We start from the raw sequence: 19,937 nt of genomic DNA, 5'->3' as shown, positions 1-19,937 counted from the left end.
TTAACGCACAAATTGATTGTCCAAGTCTCTTGCGCCAAATTGATTTTAATGTTCCCAATCGACCCCTTTGCTATCATAAAACATTCAATGTCTCTTACCACAGAACGTCCTATGGTTTTCATAGCCCAGTCGATAGGTATATGGGATTATTGAATGTTAGTAATGTTTTCAATATTTCATTGGATCAACTGAAGAGATCTCTGGCTTTATGATGTTCATTGTTGCAAAAATGTCTGTTTCATTATTGTTAATACGCCTTGTTAAATTTAGTGTTGTATGTTAGATATATTTGTTACATCTTATATTTTAGGTATATTGTGATTGCTTGTATTATTGTATTGTATCTTCTTATGTGTACTACTTTTTTGTGTTGATGCTAGTTATTATTATTATTGACTTTATAATTACACTTTTAATGGGGTTTTCCCGTATGATTAATAATAAATAAAATAAAAATAAATAAAAAATAAAAGATTTTGATTTATATAATAAAATTATATTATTTTTATTTATTTATTTATTAACGGGATAAACCCAATACATACAAAATACAATAAAGCAGAGCTTTGTCATAATAATGAAAATATAAAAATTAAATATATGTAAAACTACAACTATAAAACACAAACATAAAAATAAAAAAGAATATAAATTACAACAGTTAAATCTATTTAATTTTTTTTTAATTCCAAATTCAAGACGCCTGAGTTCTTGTTTAATAGAGAAGACTGAAGAACCAAAGAACCAAAGAGATCTATTAGATGACTAAATTAACTTTTATGTAAGTTTATGTTCTTATTATATATAATATACAGTAGAGCGTCGATTATCCAAACGTCGATCAACCAAATGACCCCTTATCGGAACTCCAGACTTCTCATGTAAAAACTCGATTGAAAATTTCTAAATGTAAGCCTATTGTCCTTCCTAAGAAAAATAAACACGAGATCAACAAATGGTTAGAAGGAGGTGAATCTGCAACCAATTTATTCAATGAATACAAAGTTGGTAGGCTGGTAAGACAGATAAAAAAACAAAAGAGGGACATAAGTAACTTTATGTTCCAGCTTAGTTCTTCTGACGGATCCACAAATCGTAATGCGATAAAACTTGCCTTAAACACGGATTTAGATGATGCTGTATATGAGCGGTTTACTCAAAAAAGATCCCGGGAGGAACCTATTTCTCCTCCCTAGATTCCAGAGAGTTTTAGCTTCATTACCTATACTTTCTGATGCCAAACTGACGCCGAAAATCAAATTTCATATTTTTTAATCCATTCTGAAATACTTTCCAGACACATGGTTAAAAAACATGTAACCCAGCCGAACATGGTAGGATTGCTTTGGCAGAAGAAAATTGAAAAAAATCTTCATTTTGTTGCAAATTTGTTTATGTATCGAAAGTAGTAGTGGCGATTAATTGGTAGTTAACTTTCTCAATGTAACTCTCAAGTAAATTTATTATTAATTTGCTGGGCCACAATCACCAAGGAGAAATACAAAGGAGAGGATGTCTTTGTCCCGCGTATTCCGATGATTCCAACAGATTTGCCATTTGATTTCAGATATCTACAATGTGCCGTGCCCTTGACTTTTGCCATGACGATAAACAAAGCGCAATTTTTTGGAACTAAAAAGCATGTGAACTTTAGTAAATTTTATATATTTCTAAGGTGGTACGAAATTCGCCGGGTCAGCTAGTTTATAATAAAAGCTTAGATATTGATTTTTTTAATAAATAAATAATATAAAATGTATTTATTTGTATAATTTATTATTTGTATATGTGTGTAAATCAACGAACTGTCAATACTGATGGAATGGCCCCGTCCCATTCAAACAGTTAAGCGAGATTGTGGCAAACATACGAGAGAGAGGTCCTAGAGAGACAGAGAATTTGTCAGGGAAAATTTGTACAACTACAACCAGAGTTGCCAGATCTGATTTTATAAATCCCACACTTAGAAACTGAAATTCTCTCAAATTGAAGCTCAAATCCCCCAGATTTAAATTTTTGCCACATTTTAATAAATTAGTACCTAATCAAATGTAGAGAACAGTAAACCAAAATTATACTACTTATCAACAGAGGGCCCTGGAAATAATTCATTGGTCCTATCATATTCAATTATATTCGCAAATTTAATTTACGACGACCCCTTAAAATCTTCCATAATTCTCCAACCATTTCTGCTCAGAAGAATTCCCCTAGACGCTTTCAAATTACTCCAAAATTGTGGGAAAATACCCCAATCTGGCAACCCTGACTACCACTATCAATTTTTTTGTTTACGAAAGATGGCGATTAGCTTTCCTCCTTCCCTGACATAGCTCTCTCATCCTAGCCGCATTAAATTCCTTCATGTCCATTCCATCAGTATTGACAGCTCGTTGGTGTAAATACATAATAACGTACAGTTTATTTTAATTATTAATGTATAAACCTCGAAAAATATTGACATTAGTCAATTTTACTCATGCTTATCTTTTATGTACAGCTGGTTCCTAAAAAAACTGATACAACTCTTAGTAAGATTTGATCATTTTGAGGAGTGTATTTGATTGGTTTGACATTATATTATATTTATTATGACAGACAAATAATAAAATAAACAAACAACTGATTACATATGTTATCTAATTCATAAATTGTCATGATTATTAAGGTCTAAATTTTGATATTATTTTGAATTCCTGCATTTATAAAGAGTATATAAAAGGATTCTCTTCTAATCTCTCCAAAAGCGTATGATCTTCATGAGCGGTAGATATTTTTGGTGTTCCAGAACCTTGCTTTCTTTCGAGATTTTCTTGTTCTCTCCATTTTTTATTGATATTAAAAACTGTTGTTCTGCTCACGTTAAAATGGTTCGCTACGGCAGATAGTGACCAACAATCTTCTAATTTCATTACAATTCTTGCTTTTAGTTCTTTGCTAGCATGTGGAGGTTGAGCAGAATAAGTTATCTGACGAATTTTAAGATTTGGCAGTGACAGTGACAGTATGAAAATAATAAGTATTTATCCTTCAAAATACACATAATTTACATATCAGTTTTTTTAGGAACCAGCTGTACATCACAATATGAATATCTTTCTAGGGTTAAAGTCAATAAACAGATATAACAAACTGCAAAAAATGTTGAAGATTGAGAAGACTAGAGATTTTTTGGGGACTATTGGAATATCTAGATTATATGGACATTTGGTTACTATTGGCTAATTTAGTTTATCTATAAACCCATTCTGTATGAAATCTCAGGAAGAGATTCTTCATGTAGTTATAGACCTGGAGACGAATCAAATCCCAATTAACAACCAAATAAATGGGGTAAATACCCCATAGTTTACAGAAACTGTAATAATTAAACATATAAACATTATATCGGATGTATGTATACTGTAGGTAGTATAAAAATTGGTTTAGTGACTAGTTTTTGAAGTATTAAAGTCCCATAAAATAAAAACATGAATTCAATACCTTACCTTCCGACCAACCATACTTTTCTAATTGCTTACGAGCAAAATCCATTTTAGAAAATATGTGTTTCACTTTTTAATTTATTTATCATACTAAAAATATTGTAGTTTTTAACAATTTTTAGTAAATAAAGTCATATGAGATTAAGACATGCTTCTGTCAAACTGTCAATGTCACTTCACCTTCACAATCACAAACTTCTCTTCTTTTAAATCTGTACTGTTACACAGTCTGTGGCGTGGTGAGTCTGTGGCAAACATAACGTATAGGGCTTTTCATTCACAGTCATTTGTTTCGAGCTTCTGTCATATGTCGTATAATCCGTGCATATTAATATTATACACAGATTATACAACATATGACAGAAGCTCGAAACAAATGACAATCGATGAAAAGCCCTATGATCACAACCACAATACAACTGGATCACAATCACAAGTATGATAATAGGACTTTTCATTCACAGTCATTTGTTTCGAGCTTCTGTCATGTGTCACATAATATTAATATATCTACGTCATACGTTATTGGTATATGTATATACCAATGATACAAACCCAAGACGTATGGCGTAGATATATTAATATTATGTGACACATGACAGTAGCTCGAAACAAATGACAATCGATGAAAAGCCCTATACATACATACGGAACACAAACAAAACTGAAAATTTCAGTGGGTTATGACGTTCCAGCCATGATACGCCCAGGACAAAGCTGAAATCAATTTAATCAAGATTTAATTGATTTAATTTAAAGGAATGTAATTTATTTATTGTGATATTTAAAACAAATCAATTAGTCTTTGAGCTTATAATTCTTTGGACGCGATTGGGAAAAATGTTGAGAGTGAATTTTTATAAAATCGACAGTATGAAGTACGCGCATACCAACAGTATGAAGTTAGTTGCTAAATCTTTCGAGTTATGTGTGTATCAATGCAAATAAAGTGTGAAAAAAATATATTGATGTTTTTAATAAATATATTTATTATAATTTTTGTGTCTTTGGATTTGTCTTCGTTGGGAACAGGATTAATAATTATTAGTATTAAAATATGATAAAAAAAATTAAATTTGTGTAGACAATTTGACGTTTTTTAGGTTCGATTCGGTTTAGTTACAATTTATAAAGGGAAAAGTAATTGCGGAGAGACTAACTAAAAAATGACGTATTAAACTTATTTTTAATTTGTGGTATTATTTTAAGTATTAAAATTAGTTTAATATTTAAATAGAAATACAATTAAACTGTTTAAAATATATTTATTTCGCTGAAATCATAATAATAGAAGTATAACTTCTTACGTGCGTACTCACCTAGTGCCATCACAAAACCCATCAAAAGAGGCATCTAATTATTGTGAATAAGATTAGATTCGAAAACGGGATACGTGACGTGTATGTGTATACTTGTGGCTTGTGGCATGATACTATAAATAAATAACTATAACGTTATTTATAGTATCATGGCTTGTGGTAAGGAAGAACAAACATCTGCAGGAACATTCGGCGAAAGAGTTGTAATACGCTGTTCAGTTCAATGTTGCTTTATGCATTGATAGATTTTTACACCAACTACTCTTTTAAAACAGGTTTTGCTGTAACCTGCATAAAAAATGTTCCAAAATTCAGTTCCAAATCCTCTAGAGGATAAATGAAAAATTGTGAAAAGAAAGATTTTACATGCTCAGAAGTAATATTATGTTATAATCAATTTATGGGTAGACCACACTGATTAAATACATAGTAGACTTGTACTTACGACATAGATAAAAATAATTGAAATGATGGCGTAAAGTTTTTTATAAACCGGTGATGACAGCGTAGGTGATGATGAAGAGATGATCTCTTCATAGTGTAGGGTAAGCAGCTACACTAAGGAATACTAGCTGATATACGAGCGTTGCTGCCACTACTAACGGAGAAATCCGTGGCAAATCAAAAGAAGTAAACCTCAATGAAAAATCCGCAATCTCGGTTCGTGATACACAGGGGATGAATGGCTAACATGGAAGATGAAGATTCCACAAACAAACAAATAACTACACACGAAGATAAAAATGGAGAGGATATAATATTCATTATTATCATAGGAACAGAAACATGTGGCCAAAGCGATGATGAGGAAGTAAAAGTCTGTGAAGAAGAAGAGGAGTGTAAAAGTCGAGAACTTATATCCATCAGATAGCACTGGATCTAGTGCAGGAAAAAGACGGATTCTCATGGAAGTCATCCACCCCACAATTTTCAATTTTCTACCTGGCACACCAATCTGGCATCAACTACTGAAAAAAAAAACGAAAATATTTATTAATATTAGAAAAAAAAATACAAAGGATAGCTTTGTTAAGGCTCACCTGCGCAAACAGGACGTCCTAGGTTGTAGCTTTTGCATATCATAGGGATTATCACAAATATATACCTACTTGCAGACGAAAGAAAGATGAAGAGCATACGGCAAGAATAGCCAGGAAAAGAAAGAAGGAGGCACACAATAAGAATGTGGCAACAAGAATGGAAAAATGGATCATTCAGAGCCTGTTTCGAAAGAATAGGCAATGCAAATGGCAACAGTGGCGTACTGAACATGGTTCCGCGGGTTCCGCGGAACCAGGGCCCGGGCCCCGCAGGGGCTCTCTCTAATATGCTTTTTGTTTCTTTTTTTTTATAATTTGATGCGGACATTTTGAACTACACAAGTACACACTAGGAAATGTAACTGCTTACTAAACTTTTATTTTTGTGTAGGTACAGTGGAACCTCGATAACTCGGATTAATCGGGACCGCGGCCGTTCCGGGTTATCGAAAATCCGGGTTAGCCGGAGAATATAATAAAAATTAATAAAATACGGTATACTTACAGATAAACTACGTTATAATTGAAATAACATGAAATATATATGCACAGTACACATCTAAATTACGTATAGTTGTATCCCTAATAGCACAAGGACGTCCAATGGACGTCCATTGGACGTCCTTCACGGACTTTAGGGACGTCCGTTTTCGTCCGAGGAACGTCCTTTATACGTCCTATTTTGGTCCAAATGTCGCGCTACCGAACGTCCATTGGACGTCCATCTAAGGTCCGAGGGGACGTATATTGGACCTTAATCGGACGTAATTTGGACCTTGATCGGACGTCCTAGGGGACGTAAATTGGACCTTAATCGGACGTAAATTGGACCTTAATCGGACGTAAATTTGACCTTAATCGGACGTAAATTGGAGCTTAATCGGACGTAAATTGGACCTTAATCGGACATAAATTGGACCTTAATCGGACGTAAATTGGACCTTAATCGGACGAAAATTGGACCTTAATCGGACGTAAATTGGACCTTAATAGGACGTAAATTGGACCTTAATGGGACGTAAATGGGACCTTAATCGGACGTAAATTGGACCTTAACCGGATGTAAATTGGACCTTAATAGGACGTAAATTGGACGGTAATCGGACGTAAATGGGACCTTAATCGGACGTATATTGGACCTTAATCGGACGTAAATTGGACCTTAATCGGACATAAATTGGACCTTAATAGGACGTAAATTGGACCTTAATCGGACGTAAATGGGACCTTAATCGGACGTAAATTGGACCTTAATCGGAAGTAAATTGGACCTTAACCGGACGTTCTATGGGACGTGAATTGGACCTTAACAGGACGTCCAATTTTGGTCCAAATGCCACGTTGCCAAACGCCCAATGGAGGTCCACTTAACATCCGAAGGGATGTTCAGTGGACGTCAATTGGGCCTTCATAGGACGTCCCAGTTTGGTCCAATGTCTTGCTGCCGAACATCCATCTAATGTCGTGGGAAATAAAAAATATATTTTTTAAGGAACTTATATTACATCTTATATTAAATTACAATTATTGGATATTACATTATTTACATTAAATTACAATACACTTCTCCAAGAAATTAACGCGCCACCTTAAATATGGGATATTTTTGATGTCTCGTATTTCCTAAACCTGTTGTTTCATCTAAGTGATTTTTTTATAATATTATAGCCTAGGCTATAGGTTACCTCCTTAAGCTTGTCATGCACAGGGAGCTATGCTGTAATATATGTACATTATATCATATCGCTCTCTATAGTAATGAGTGAGCCTGCAGACAGGAAACAAATGGAACCGTATGTGCAGGCTCACTCATTACTATAGAGTGCGATGTGATATATATTACAGTATAGCTCCTCGTGCATGACAAGCATAAGGAGGTACTTAACCTATAGCCTAGGGCCTAGGCTAGAATATTATAAAAAAATCACTTAGATGCAACAACAGGTTTAGGAAATTCGAGACATCAAAAATGCCCAATTTTTAAGGTGGTGCGTAATCGGCTGTATATACAGGGTGTAACAAAAATACACGTCATAAATTAAATCACATATTCTGGAACCAAAAATAGTTTGAATGACCTTATATGTCATAAATTTATATATGTCATATAATAGTTTTGAACTTACCTTAGTACAAATATGCACATAAAAAAAGTTACAGCCCTTTGAAATTACAAAATGAAAATAGACTTTTTCGATTATATCGAAAACTATTAGCGATTTTTTATTGAAAATGGACATGTGGCAGTATTATGGCAGGAATATCTTAAAGAAAAATTATGGTGAAATTTGTGCACCCCATAAAAATTTTATGGGGGTTTTGATCCCTTAGATCCTCCCAAACTTTTGTGTACGTTCCAATTCAATTTTATTATTGTGGTACCATTAGTTAAATTCAATATTTTTGTTTCTTAGTATTTTTCAGATAAGGCAGTTTTTATCGAGTTGCGACTTCTTTTTTAACATGTCTACATAAAAATTTTATGGGGGTTTTGTTCCTTTAAACCCCCCAAATGTTTGTGTACGTTCCAATTAAACTATTACTGAGGTACCATTAGTTAAACAGAATGTTTTTAAAACTTTTTTGCCTCTTTGTATTTTTTCGATAAGGCACATTTTATCGAGATCTGGCTTCTTTTTTAATATGGTTCAAAATATACCTAAAAATGTAAAGCATAAATAAGTCTGCATATTATTACCAAGTCTCCATAATCGTACTTAACCATATACAAATATGTGGTTAATTTGACAAATATTCAAAATATTTCGATAAAAATTGACTTTTCGAAAAAGCAATAAGAGGCAAAAAAGTTTTTAAAACGTTGTGTTTAAATGGTACTACAATAATAATTAAATTGAAACGTGCACAAAAGTTTGGGGGGGTTTAAAGGAACAAAACCCCCATAAAATTTTTATGGGGTGTCCAAATTTTACTATAGTTTTTTCGTAAGATACTGCTGCCATAATAATGCCACATGTCCATTTTCAATAAAAAATCTCTAATAGTTTTCGATATATTGGAAAAAATCACTTCATCTTGTAACTTCAAATGAGTGATAAAGGCACAGAGACTTAGATGGCGAGGTCACATTGAAAGGATGCCAAACACGAGGACTCCAAAAATGGTACTAAACTACACTACAGCTTCAAGAAAGAGAAGAGGATGGCCGAAAAATAGATGGAAGCAAGAGGTCGAAAAAGATTTGGAAAGAATGGTGCTACAGGGTCAGAAACGAAAAATGAATAACAGGAAGGAATGGAGAAAAATCACATATCAAGCCAGAGAAGATCTCAGTACATAAAGAAACGTGAAAATGAAGAAAAAAAACAAACTTTTCAAGCCATGGGCCTCTAAAGCCCTTAGTGCTATTATATATATATAACTTCAAGGGGCTGTAACTTTTCTTGTGTGCACATTTGTACTAAGGTAAGTTAGGTCCAATCAAACTATTTTTGGTCCCAAAATATGTGATTAAATTTATGACCTGTATTTTTGTTACACCCTGTATATATCTACATACTTCGTCTAATTTACTAACTGTTGCGCGTCATCCGCGTCGTAGCCTGTGAGGTCGCATGATACCAACACGAAATATTTAGGCGGTAGGTGTGTTCTTTTTTAGAATCACTTTGCCGAGTACACTGGAATTACAGCCACTAGACATATTTTATTATATACGCGTAGAAATATTATTTGAAGATTTCTATTAATGTTAACCTAAAGAAATACACAATAATATGTTTCATTTAATTTGTATAAATGGATTATAAAGCGTTTTTATGAAGCAGATTTGTTCGGATCACACTGTAACTGTAATCGAACGAAGGTAACATTTTAGAATAAATTGGTAACATTTATTTGACAGTTACGGTGATGACACTTCATATTTGTTTATATTCTTTACTATAAGTATCTGTTTTATTTATTATATTTACTGTTTTTATTATTTACTTTACTATAAAAAGATCCTCTACTATAAAAATATAAATTTCACCTAATTTTATAACGACTTGGAATAATCGAGGTATCTGACAACTTTTTTAGTTGTTATTGTAGACATACTTATACAAAGAAACCTACCGGCTTTTTGCCAAGAGTTCGGAGCCGTTTTTTAATTATTAACAATGCAGTGCAAAAACTCTTGCACTGCAAATCTTAAAAGATTATAACTTAATTCTTGTTCTCTATTTCTTAAGTTTTTACTTATTTACATTGAATATTAATTTGTTTTGTTGTATAATCCACGTTTACAATAATTATGTGATATATTTGATTTAAAATGGATTCAGGATCTTTTTATACTTTGGCAACTATGTCAACTTAGATCTCTGGCATAGATAATGACGTGCAACAGTAAGTAAATTAGATGGACTGTAGGTTATATTTGGTTCTTACGACATCAAAGTATATTTTTTAGACATTCCCTAGATATAGTCACTGATGTGACATACCTCCGATTTGTTTTTTCATGAGTTTTGTAAGAGAGACTAAAAACTTTTTTTATAGTCACCTCCTGTTTTCATATATTTTTTGACATGTTTTGTAGTAAATTCAACTATCTATTTACTACAAAACATGTCAAAATTTACATGTGAAAGCAGATGATCCTAAAAATGGTTTTTCGTCTCCTACAAAATTCATGAAAAAGCAGATAGGAGAATTATTGTACATTACAATTCTCTGATGTTTGGGAAAAAGGGCTTAAGTCAGAATTGCACATCGATAATGTTTTGATGATTTCTACAGTACTGTAGTAGATTCTACTGTACATACAGTTTACATCTACAACAGTTTTTTTCTGGTCCAGAAATCATCAAAACATTATCAATGTGCAATTCTGACTTAAGTCCTTTTTGCCAAACATAAAAAAACAATCTGGTCATAACTGACCAATGAGCAATTTTAATTTAACCTAAATTACTACTGTTTCTTAAAATGAAGAGCTTACCCCATAGCGTCTCTTATCTAATCTAACAAGATCGTGCACTATTCTAACATACACAGGCACAGCACACAAGCACTATGCTCCGTTTTTCACTATCACCTATCACTCAAACTAGTTCAAAAGGCTTTGTCCTCTTCAATCTTCTAGTTTGCCCAGTAGTATCGAGGAGCTGGATTTCCTCGATATTCTTGAACTTATGAAGTTGTTGCTCCTGATCCTGCTATCTTCTTGATATTTGTTGATAAAGTAATAACTTATTATGCATGGACAATGTGGACTTTCTTCCAACTAGCCAATACACTTTTTATATCTCTCTTTTGCCTTTCATAGCCACAAGGCTATACATTTCCTTCTTGGTTTTTTTTGTAGGGCCACTTTCAGCTGATTCTAAAAAAAATTAAAATGAACGGTAATTTTTCTATTCTTTACAATTAAAAATCAAAAGAAATACATAGGTACTATTTACAGGTAATAATATGCATGCATAAATGATTCGTTTCATAAAGAATAAAGAAAATTGAAAACGGATTTTATAATACTTACAAAATTGTTTAAACAAGAGATTAAGCCAGAGCCCAGAGCAAAAACTAGGAGACAGTACAGCAAAAAAGCCACTAATTTCCATTTCCCACACCCCCTTATCGATGCATTTTTTTCCAATCAAAATTTTTACTAAATTTTTAGGTTATCGGTTATCTTATGAAAATAGTGATGACCAATGACCACGCGACGCTTCATAGATACTCGCGCGGCAAATTTGAAAATGAACGCAAATTGAACAGTAAATGGCCTCTCTTAAAACCTTGTAATGGAAAATTTTACCCCTCCAGGAAGACATTGTACTATGTTCATAGAATATCTTGTGGTAACTTTCCACCCATAATTTAATCAGATAGATGTTCACGGAATAGAACGGTAGTACCTACCTACATTCCTGGAATGTTTTGTGTTGTTAGGATTAAACTTTTATTTTATTTATTCTTGAATATTTCCTATTGTTAAACATTGTAACCAATAATTTACAAATAAGATTTTCATTACATTACATAAAATCAAAAACATGTTTTGGATATTAAACTATATAGTTTGTTTATAATTCTAATAATTGTATATACAATTTTGAATTAAGATTTAATCTTTTCGATTTAAACTACAGTAAAACCTGTGTTACCGGCCCCCTGCAAACACCGGCCACCTGTACTAACGGTCAGTTTAAAAATTCCCCAAACCAATTACAGTAAAACCTGTCAGTAACGGCCACTAAAAATGAAAAAGCTATTGGCCGATATAGAAAGGTGACCGGTATTGCCAGTTTTTGTAGTCTAAATATAATTGGTTTGGGGAATATTTAAACTGACCGTTAGTACAGGTGGCCGATTTTATCAGGTGGCCAGTAACACAAGTTTTACTGTATATCTAGACTACAAAAACTGGCAATAACGGCCACCTTTCTATATCGGCCAATAGTTCTTTCATTTGAGTGGCCGTTACTGACAGGTTTGACTGTATTTCATTAACGTAAAGTTAACGCGTAAGTTAATATTTTATTGAATTATTTTGCTATTTGATCCCGTAATTGGTATAATGTGTCCAATATAATATATAAGCGTTCATAAAACGTCCGTATTTCGTCCAGTATGGACGTCCAAAGGACGTTCAACGTCGGACGTCCAAAGGACGTCCATATTTATTCCGTCCGAAGGACGTCCAACGTCGGACGTCCAAAGGACGTCCATATTTATTCCGTCCGAAGGACGTCCAACGTCGGACGTCCAAAGGACGTCCATATTTATTCCTTCCGAAGGACGTCCAACATGGGACGTCCAAAGGACGTCCGTTTATAGTCCATGGACGTAAGGACCAAAAATGGACCTATTTTGGACGTCCAAAGGACGTCGTGTGCTATTAGGGATAGAGTATTGTTCATTTCTTGGTAAAAAACTCATGCATAGACAAAAAACACGCAAACACAAACCTATCTGAAGCACGATTACAGAACGGAAGCGAAAAATACGACTGTACTACACACAATACGGTCAGAATCGTAACAATGTTAAGTTATTTAAGAACAGTGGAGACTAAGACCAATGTTTAAAAAAGAATTAAATAGTCTTTTAGTCTTTTTTGAACAATGCTAAGACACTTTGAAATAAATAAAGGAATGCACGTGCCTGTTGTTTCCGATAATCCGAGACAATGAACGACGCTCTGGCGCCGCGTGCCATGATTCATTTTTACTATCGTATAGTTCAAATTACACAAATACACATTATCTCTCAAATATTATATTACATACATTTTTATTAAAATGATTGTCTGATGAAAATCGGTCCGGGTTAGCCGGACTTCCGGGTTATCGGGGGCCGACTTATTGGGGTTCCACTGTACTTATAAATAAAAACGAAGAATACCTATACTATTCATAACAAAATTTGAAAACAACATTTATTAAGAAACACAGGGATTGCTTTTGTAAGGATAGAGATTGTAGGGATCTTCCTAGGGGTTTGATTCCGATATTCATTTTTTAAAAGCTGTTTTAGTTTTCCAATAACGGTTTTTAATTATGACTAGAGATTTAGATGTAGAAAATGTTTGTGTTTCATTGTTTATAAAAACGGCTGGCGTAAAGTGATCAGTCATGTCAGTATGAAAAACGATAGGGTTAATATTAACTTACTGTTTAATAGTACATTGTTTGTTTAAGTGTTTCTAATATGAAAAGTAGGTAAGTTACAATCAAAATAATGTTGCTATCTTTTTTTTTTGGTTGGTAAAAAAAATCGTGAAAATCACCCTATAATTAGCATCCGAAATTAAATTAATCGTTACCGCTTCACAAATTACTTTACTTATGTATTGTTTACATATGTCAGATTTGTTGGTTCAATGGGCTTAAACGAATCACTAATCACGAGTGTATGCAAATTTTGAACAGCCATATCTTATACATATAGTTATTTTTTGTCTTCAGAAAAACAAAAAGTCCAAAATATTCACAATTGCAAAATTTATTTTTTTTTACTTGTTGAGATTTTTGGTATCACCAATAATTTTTAAGTTATTTTGAAAAAAAAATTCAAAATAATTTTTTTAAATTTAAAACCAATTTTTTTCAAAAATGAGCACTTTGAACCGATAAAACTTACAGATCATATAAACAATACATAAGTCATGTAAGTTGTGGAGCGGTAACAATTAATTTTATTTGGGATGCTAATTAGGGGGTGATTTTAACGATTTTTTTAACCAAAAAAGTGACCAACTTTATTTTGAGTGTTACATAATACTTAATATTGATGGTAGACTGCTAACTCAAACACTTGTATTTTTTATATTAGCACGATTCATGAATTAGTTGTAAGTAAATTACAAAGTTGCAGAAATTCGGAAACTGAGATATTAAATGCAAGTTTTATACGGTGGGTCATAAAAATAATCCCAATACAATAGGCTAGATGCTCGATACTCATGTTATACAATGTGAGTTTTAATTGGGCGGGTGGACCCGCATCCCAACTGGAACCAGGGCCCGCTGATCTATCGGTACGCCACTGAATGGTAACTGTGCTGGCTGTGGACTTAATGAGATAGAGCCGAAATGTATATAAAAGTAGGCATATTCAGAGCGCAAGACGGTTATGGGAAGAGTAAAGAACGATCTGCAAGGATGCAAGAACCAGCAAGGATCAATATTAAATCAAAATTTAATATAAAAATTTAAACATAAACATAAATAACAAAACAGAAAATAAATATATTATGGTAGGCTGTGCGAACGATTGAACGGCATGGGAAAACTTGCAACGCGCATAAGCCGAAGGTGGTTTTAGTTGGTAGGCATGGGTACTATCAGTGGCGTAGCTAGGGTGGGGCGGAGTGGGCGGTCCGCCCCGGGTGTCACCCTTTTGGGGGTGACACCCGAGAGACCCGCTCACAAAAGAATGAATCGTTAATTTGTAACTCTACCCACTTTATAATCAAAATACAATTCGATATTATTTTGTATACACACGAAACCGAGAAAAGTCGAGGTCAAAGAGGCATTTCTTTGATTTTTCCGTTAAAAGGAAAAAACAGTTATTGATCTAAATAACGATATTCTCAAGAAGCTTGAAATTGATGATTGAAGCTTGATATATGAAGTGCCGTTCACAGGGATACAATAATGCAGCTGTGAAGAGCGGCGTACATGGAGGAATACAAGCTATTATTAAGGGCGTAGGCGCAAAATTTCGCGCAAATTTGTTTTAAATGTTTTAAAAAACATTTTGTTTCGAGTCCTGAGAAAACGAATAAGTATTTTTGGAAAATTTACACGCAGAATGAAAGATTGCATTATTTCCCGGGGCCGAAAGTCCCTGAAAACTTCTATAATGTTTTTAATAAGTTACAGGGGTGAAAAAAAAAAGAGAAAATTTAGTGTGATTTTTAATTTTAAATATCTCATTCCAAAGAAACTTTTTGGTTATTTCGAAAGATTTTCGGCCCTAGGTACCTAATAATGTAATCTTTGATTACGCGTTTAAATTTTTCAAAAATACTTGTTAGTTTTCTAAGGATTCGAAAAAAATGAATTCATTTAAAACACATTGGCGCGAAAATTTGCGCCTACACCCTTAAAGCAAAAAACAAAAAGAACATTTTCGTTGGATGTATTGATCATACCAATGATTTTTGTGGCCAGCACTCTTTTGCGAACAATACATCCTGAGTAACTTTTATTAGAACTGTAGAGGAAAATTTTTAATTTTTTTTCTGCTTCCACTAGCTGCTGGGATGGGAAGTGCTTATTTAACACAGCAAAGCATCTATTAAACGACTTTCCACAACGCGTTTGAGTACTCACTATGCTGCAGTTAAAGTGTTTGGAGAATATTTTGATAGTTTTATTGCTGCAATTGAGGAACTATGTCATCAAAAAGAAAATTTAGACACCAGAAGTGCATATAGACATACCCTATTGATGCCAGACGTGTGTAATTTCACATTTCTTTGTCATCTTTTCCTTTGGAATGATGTTCTAAGAGGAACCAATTTTTGTCAAATTTAATTTCAAAGTTAAGGCATAACCATTGATCAATCTGCGACCAAAATAGTTGCATTTTACATTGAAGAAAAACGTGAGCATATTATAGATGAAGCAATAGATGTTGCCACGAAAAAATATGAGGACGACGATATTCCCACCGAAAAACGAATTCGACGTCAAAGACGAATGGATGGTGACCTAGCTACCGATACAGGACTGACACTTCGAGTCGAACTTCAACAGGATATGTAGGATTGTTTTGACCTATTCAATTTTGAACTCGAAACCTGATCAAAGTCTATTCATAATGTGGCTTCATTGTTCGATGTTGTGCAGACACACACACTTTGATTTTCACGAACAGTTAACAATTGAAGTTAGCTGTTTCAACATTTTTTGACTTTACCATGAAGAAGTATCAGAAGCAGACCTTGTGCTAGAAATATCAAGGCTCAGAACACATTTACAAGCGACCATTATCACAGCATCTAAATGGTTAGTTGTAGACTTTTTAACGTTCCTTTTGTGGAGTGGGTTTTCATGGAATATCTCCCAAACTTAATGGTCGCATTAAAATTAATATAACCATTTGTGTATCGGTTACTTCATGTGAGAGATGTTTTAGTAAGCTAAAATTAATCAAGAAATACTTGCGAGCAAAACTGGCGCAAACAAGGCTAAATAACCTCGGTTTATTAACTATAATTCTTAATTTTTTCATTATTCAAAACATACGTTTATAGTATTTCCGTTGATTTTAACAATCCTTAGATATTTTTAGGATTTGGGGTGACACCATGGATTACCGCCCCGGGTGTCACCCATGCTAGCTACGCCACTGGGTACTATGGATGCATCTGGAGACTGATCCGGAGGCAAGACTCGCAAGACCTTTCAAAAGGGGACATCCGAGTCGTTGATGTATTCTTTGGTTCGGATGTACTCCACCTACTGAACTAACGTCAGGTACACCTAATAGGTACTGTCTTTAGATTTCCACTCTCACAAACAAATATTAGATTGGAACATGGATTTAATAATCATAGGTATACATATTTCGTTGCATTGGAATAACAAAGTTCTAACTACTTCAGGTGCCATTTTTCGTTATGACTGTTTAAAGTTTCTTTATTATGTATTGATTTTACTACTATGGCTACTTGTATGTTTTAGGAGTGTAAATTAAAAAAATATATATATAATTGAAATAATATGAAGTAAAAGATTATTTCAATACTACAATACAAAGGAGTTCTGATTTGAGAAATGATTGAACTTATTCAATAAAGTTCTGTCTACTATATACAGGGTGTAACGAAAATACAGGTCATAAATTTAATCACATATTCTGGGACCAAAAATAGTTTGATTGAACCTAACTTACCTTAGTACAAATGTGCATATAAAAAAAGTTACAACCCTTTGAAGTTACAAAATGAAAATCGATTTTTTCCAATATATCGAAAACTATTAAAGATTTTTTATTGAAAATGGACATATGGCATTTTTATGACAGTAGCATCTTAAGAAAAAATTATAGTGAAATTTGGACACCCTATAAAAATTTTATGGGGGTTTAGTTCCTTTAAACCCCCCAAACTTTTGTGTACGTTCCAAATAAATTGTTATTGTAGTACCATTACTTAAACACAATATTTTTAAAACTTTTTTGGCTCTTAGTACTTTTTCGAAAATTCAGTTTTTATCGAGATATTTTAAATATTTGTCAAATCCACCACATATTTGTATATGGTTAAGTACGATTATGGAGACTTGGTAAAAATATGAAAATTTATGTATGATTTACATTTTTAGGTATATTTTGAACCGTATTAAAAGAGAAGCCATATCTCGATAAAAGTTGCCTTCTTGAAAAAATACAAAGAGGCAAAAAAGTTTTAAAAACATTTTGTTTAACTAATGGTATCGCAGTAATAGTTTAATTGGAGCGTACACAAACATTTGGGGGGTTTAAAGGAACAAAACCCCCATAAAATTTTTATGTAAACATATTAAAAAAGAAGCCGCAACTCGATAAAAACAGCCTTATCGAAAAAATACTAAGAGCCAAAAAAGTTTTAAAAATATTGAATTTAACTAATGGTACCACAATAATAATTTAATTTGAACGTACAGAAAAGTTTGGGGGGGTTTAAGGGAACAAAACCCCTACAAAATTTTTATGGGGAGCACAAATTTCACTATAATTTTTCTTTAAGATGCTCCTGCCGTAAGAATGCCACATATCTACTTTCAATAAAAAATCTCTAATAGTTTTCGACATATTCGAAAAAATCGATTTTCATTTTGTAACTTCAAAGGGCTATAACTTTTTTTATGTGCATATTTGTACTAAGGTAAGTTAGGTTCATTCGAACTATTTTTGGTCCCAGAATAAGTGATTTAATTTATGACCTGTATTTTTGTTACACCCTGTATACACTAAGCACCAAAATTAACGCACCACCTTAAAAATGGGACATTTTTGATGTCTTGTATTTCCTAAACATGTTGTCCGATTTTAGTGATTTTTTTAATATGTTATAGCTTTGTTCTTCAAAAATATCGACGTAATAATATTGTTGCTAAACAGATAAGTGTAATTGTATACCGGGTGTAACACTGACAGTGTGTTTTTCCTCAAAGTTTAGAACCACCTGTGGAATATTCTGGCGTATATAAAATATTGAAATTAAAACTTAACTGTAGCCTTATGCTTTCTTAACATTATGCTTTGTGTTTCATTAGCTTATGTTGGATAATAAAAAAGTTAGGTACTTTAACAACTAGCCATGTTCTTCATCAATACAGGGTGTTTCTAAATAAGTGCGACAAACTTTAAGGGGTAATTCTCCATAAAAAAATAATGACCATTTGTTTTATAAACATATGTCCGCAAATGCTTCGTTCCCGAGATACGGGATGTTGAATTTTTTCTTACAAACTGACGATTTATTTATTGCTCTAAAACCGGATGAGATATGCAAATGAAATTTGGTAGGTTTTAAGAGGTAGTTATTGCGCATTTTTTAACATACAATTAAGAATTTTATATTCACCATTGGCGTGCATACGGGTCATATTACCCAGTCATATTACCCGTATGTACGCCAATGGTGAATATACAATTCTTAATCGTATGCCAAAAATGCGCAATAACTACCTCTTAAAACCTACCAAATTTCATTTGCATATCGCAACCGGTTTTAGAGCAATAAATAAATCGTCAGTTTGTAAGAAAAAATTCAACATCTTGTATCTCGGAAACGAAGCATCTGCGGACATATGTTTATAAAGCAAACGGTCATTATTTTTTCATGCAGAATGCACTTAAAGTTTGTAGCACTTATTTAGAAACACCCTGTATTGATGAAGAACGTTGCTAGTTGTTAAAGTACCTAACTTTTTTATTATCCAACATAACCCTATCAAAAATTTATATAAATAGTAATAATATTAATAACTTTTTTAAATGTATTAATTATTTAATAGAAATATAGTTGCACCAAAAATTTAAATTTTTAAGATTGCAATTTTTAATTAATAAAAATTTTAATATTTAATATTGCAATAAATAAAATTTATATTTCAATAATTAAACATTGTTTGAAGTGCAAAAACTACCGTAGAGTTTCTCTATACTATGTACAGCATATAAAGTCCTCACGTAAATTATTAGAGAGTTTCAGACGGGCTTCAGACGGGGAAGATCGACAATGGACCAAATATTTACAGTCAAGCAGGTTTTTAGCAAAACATGGGAACACGACATTGATGTTCACAACGTGTTTGTAGACTTCAAACAGGCATACGACTTAGTCGAAAGGAAAAGACTATACTTTGGCTGAATTCGCAATACCACACAAGCTAATTAGGCTCATTAAGGACACAATGGATGAGACTCAGGCATGTGTACGAATACAAAACCACCGGACAGACTTTTTCAAAATTTCGCAGGGACTAAAGCAGGGAGATGGGTTGGCCCCAACATTGTTTAACCTGGCACTGGAGTATGCGGTTAGGCAAATGCAGACTGGACGAGGAAACCTACTGACTGGCCGCTTATGCCGATGATATTATTATTATGAGTAGTGCGTTAAAAACGCAAACGAAAAG

At 33.1% G+C, this 19,937-nt stretch overlaps 1 protein-coding gene across 1 annotated transcript in view; it reads right to left on the bottom strand.

The window, feature by feature from the left end:
- The window catches only part of LOC114332388 (G patch domain-containing protein 4), a 44,584-nt gene extending 40,894 nt beyond the window's left edge, over positions 1-3,690 (bottom strand). Inside the window, exon 1 of the mRNA XM_028282176.1 lies at positions 3,489-3,690. Within this exon, the coding sequence (XP_028137977.1) occupies positions 3,489-3,534 (46 nt within the window). The 5' untranslated portion in view covers positions 3,535-3,690. The remainder of the gene's footprint in view (positions 1-3,488) is intronic.
- Between the last annotated feature and the right edge of the window lie 16,247 nt (positions 3,691-19,937).

Source organism: Diabrotica virgifera, chromosome 7 (assembly GCF_917563875.1).
Source record: "Diabrotica virgifera virgifera chromosome 7, PGI_DIABVI_V3a".
NCBI classification, from domain to species: Eukaryota; Metazoa; Arthropoda; class Insecta; order Coleoptera; family Chrysomelidae; genus Diabrotica; species Diabrotica virgifera.
The sequence above is the reverse complement of the archived record's forward strand: the minus strand, read 5'-3'. Positions and strand labels throughout refer to the sequence as shown.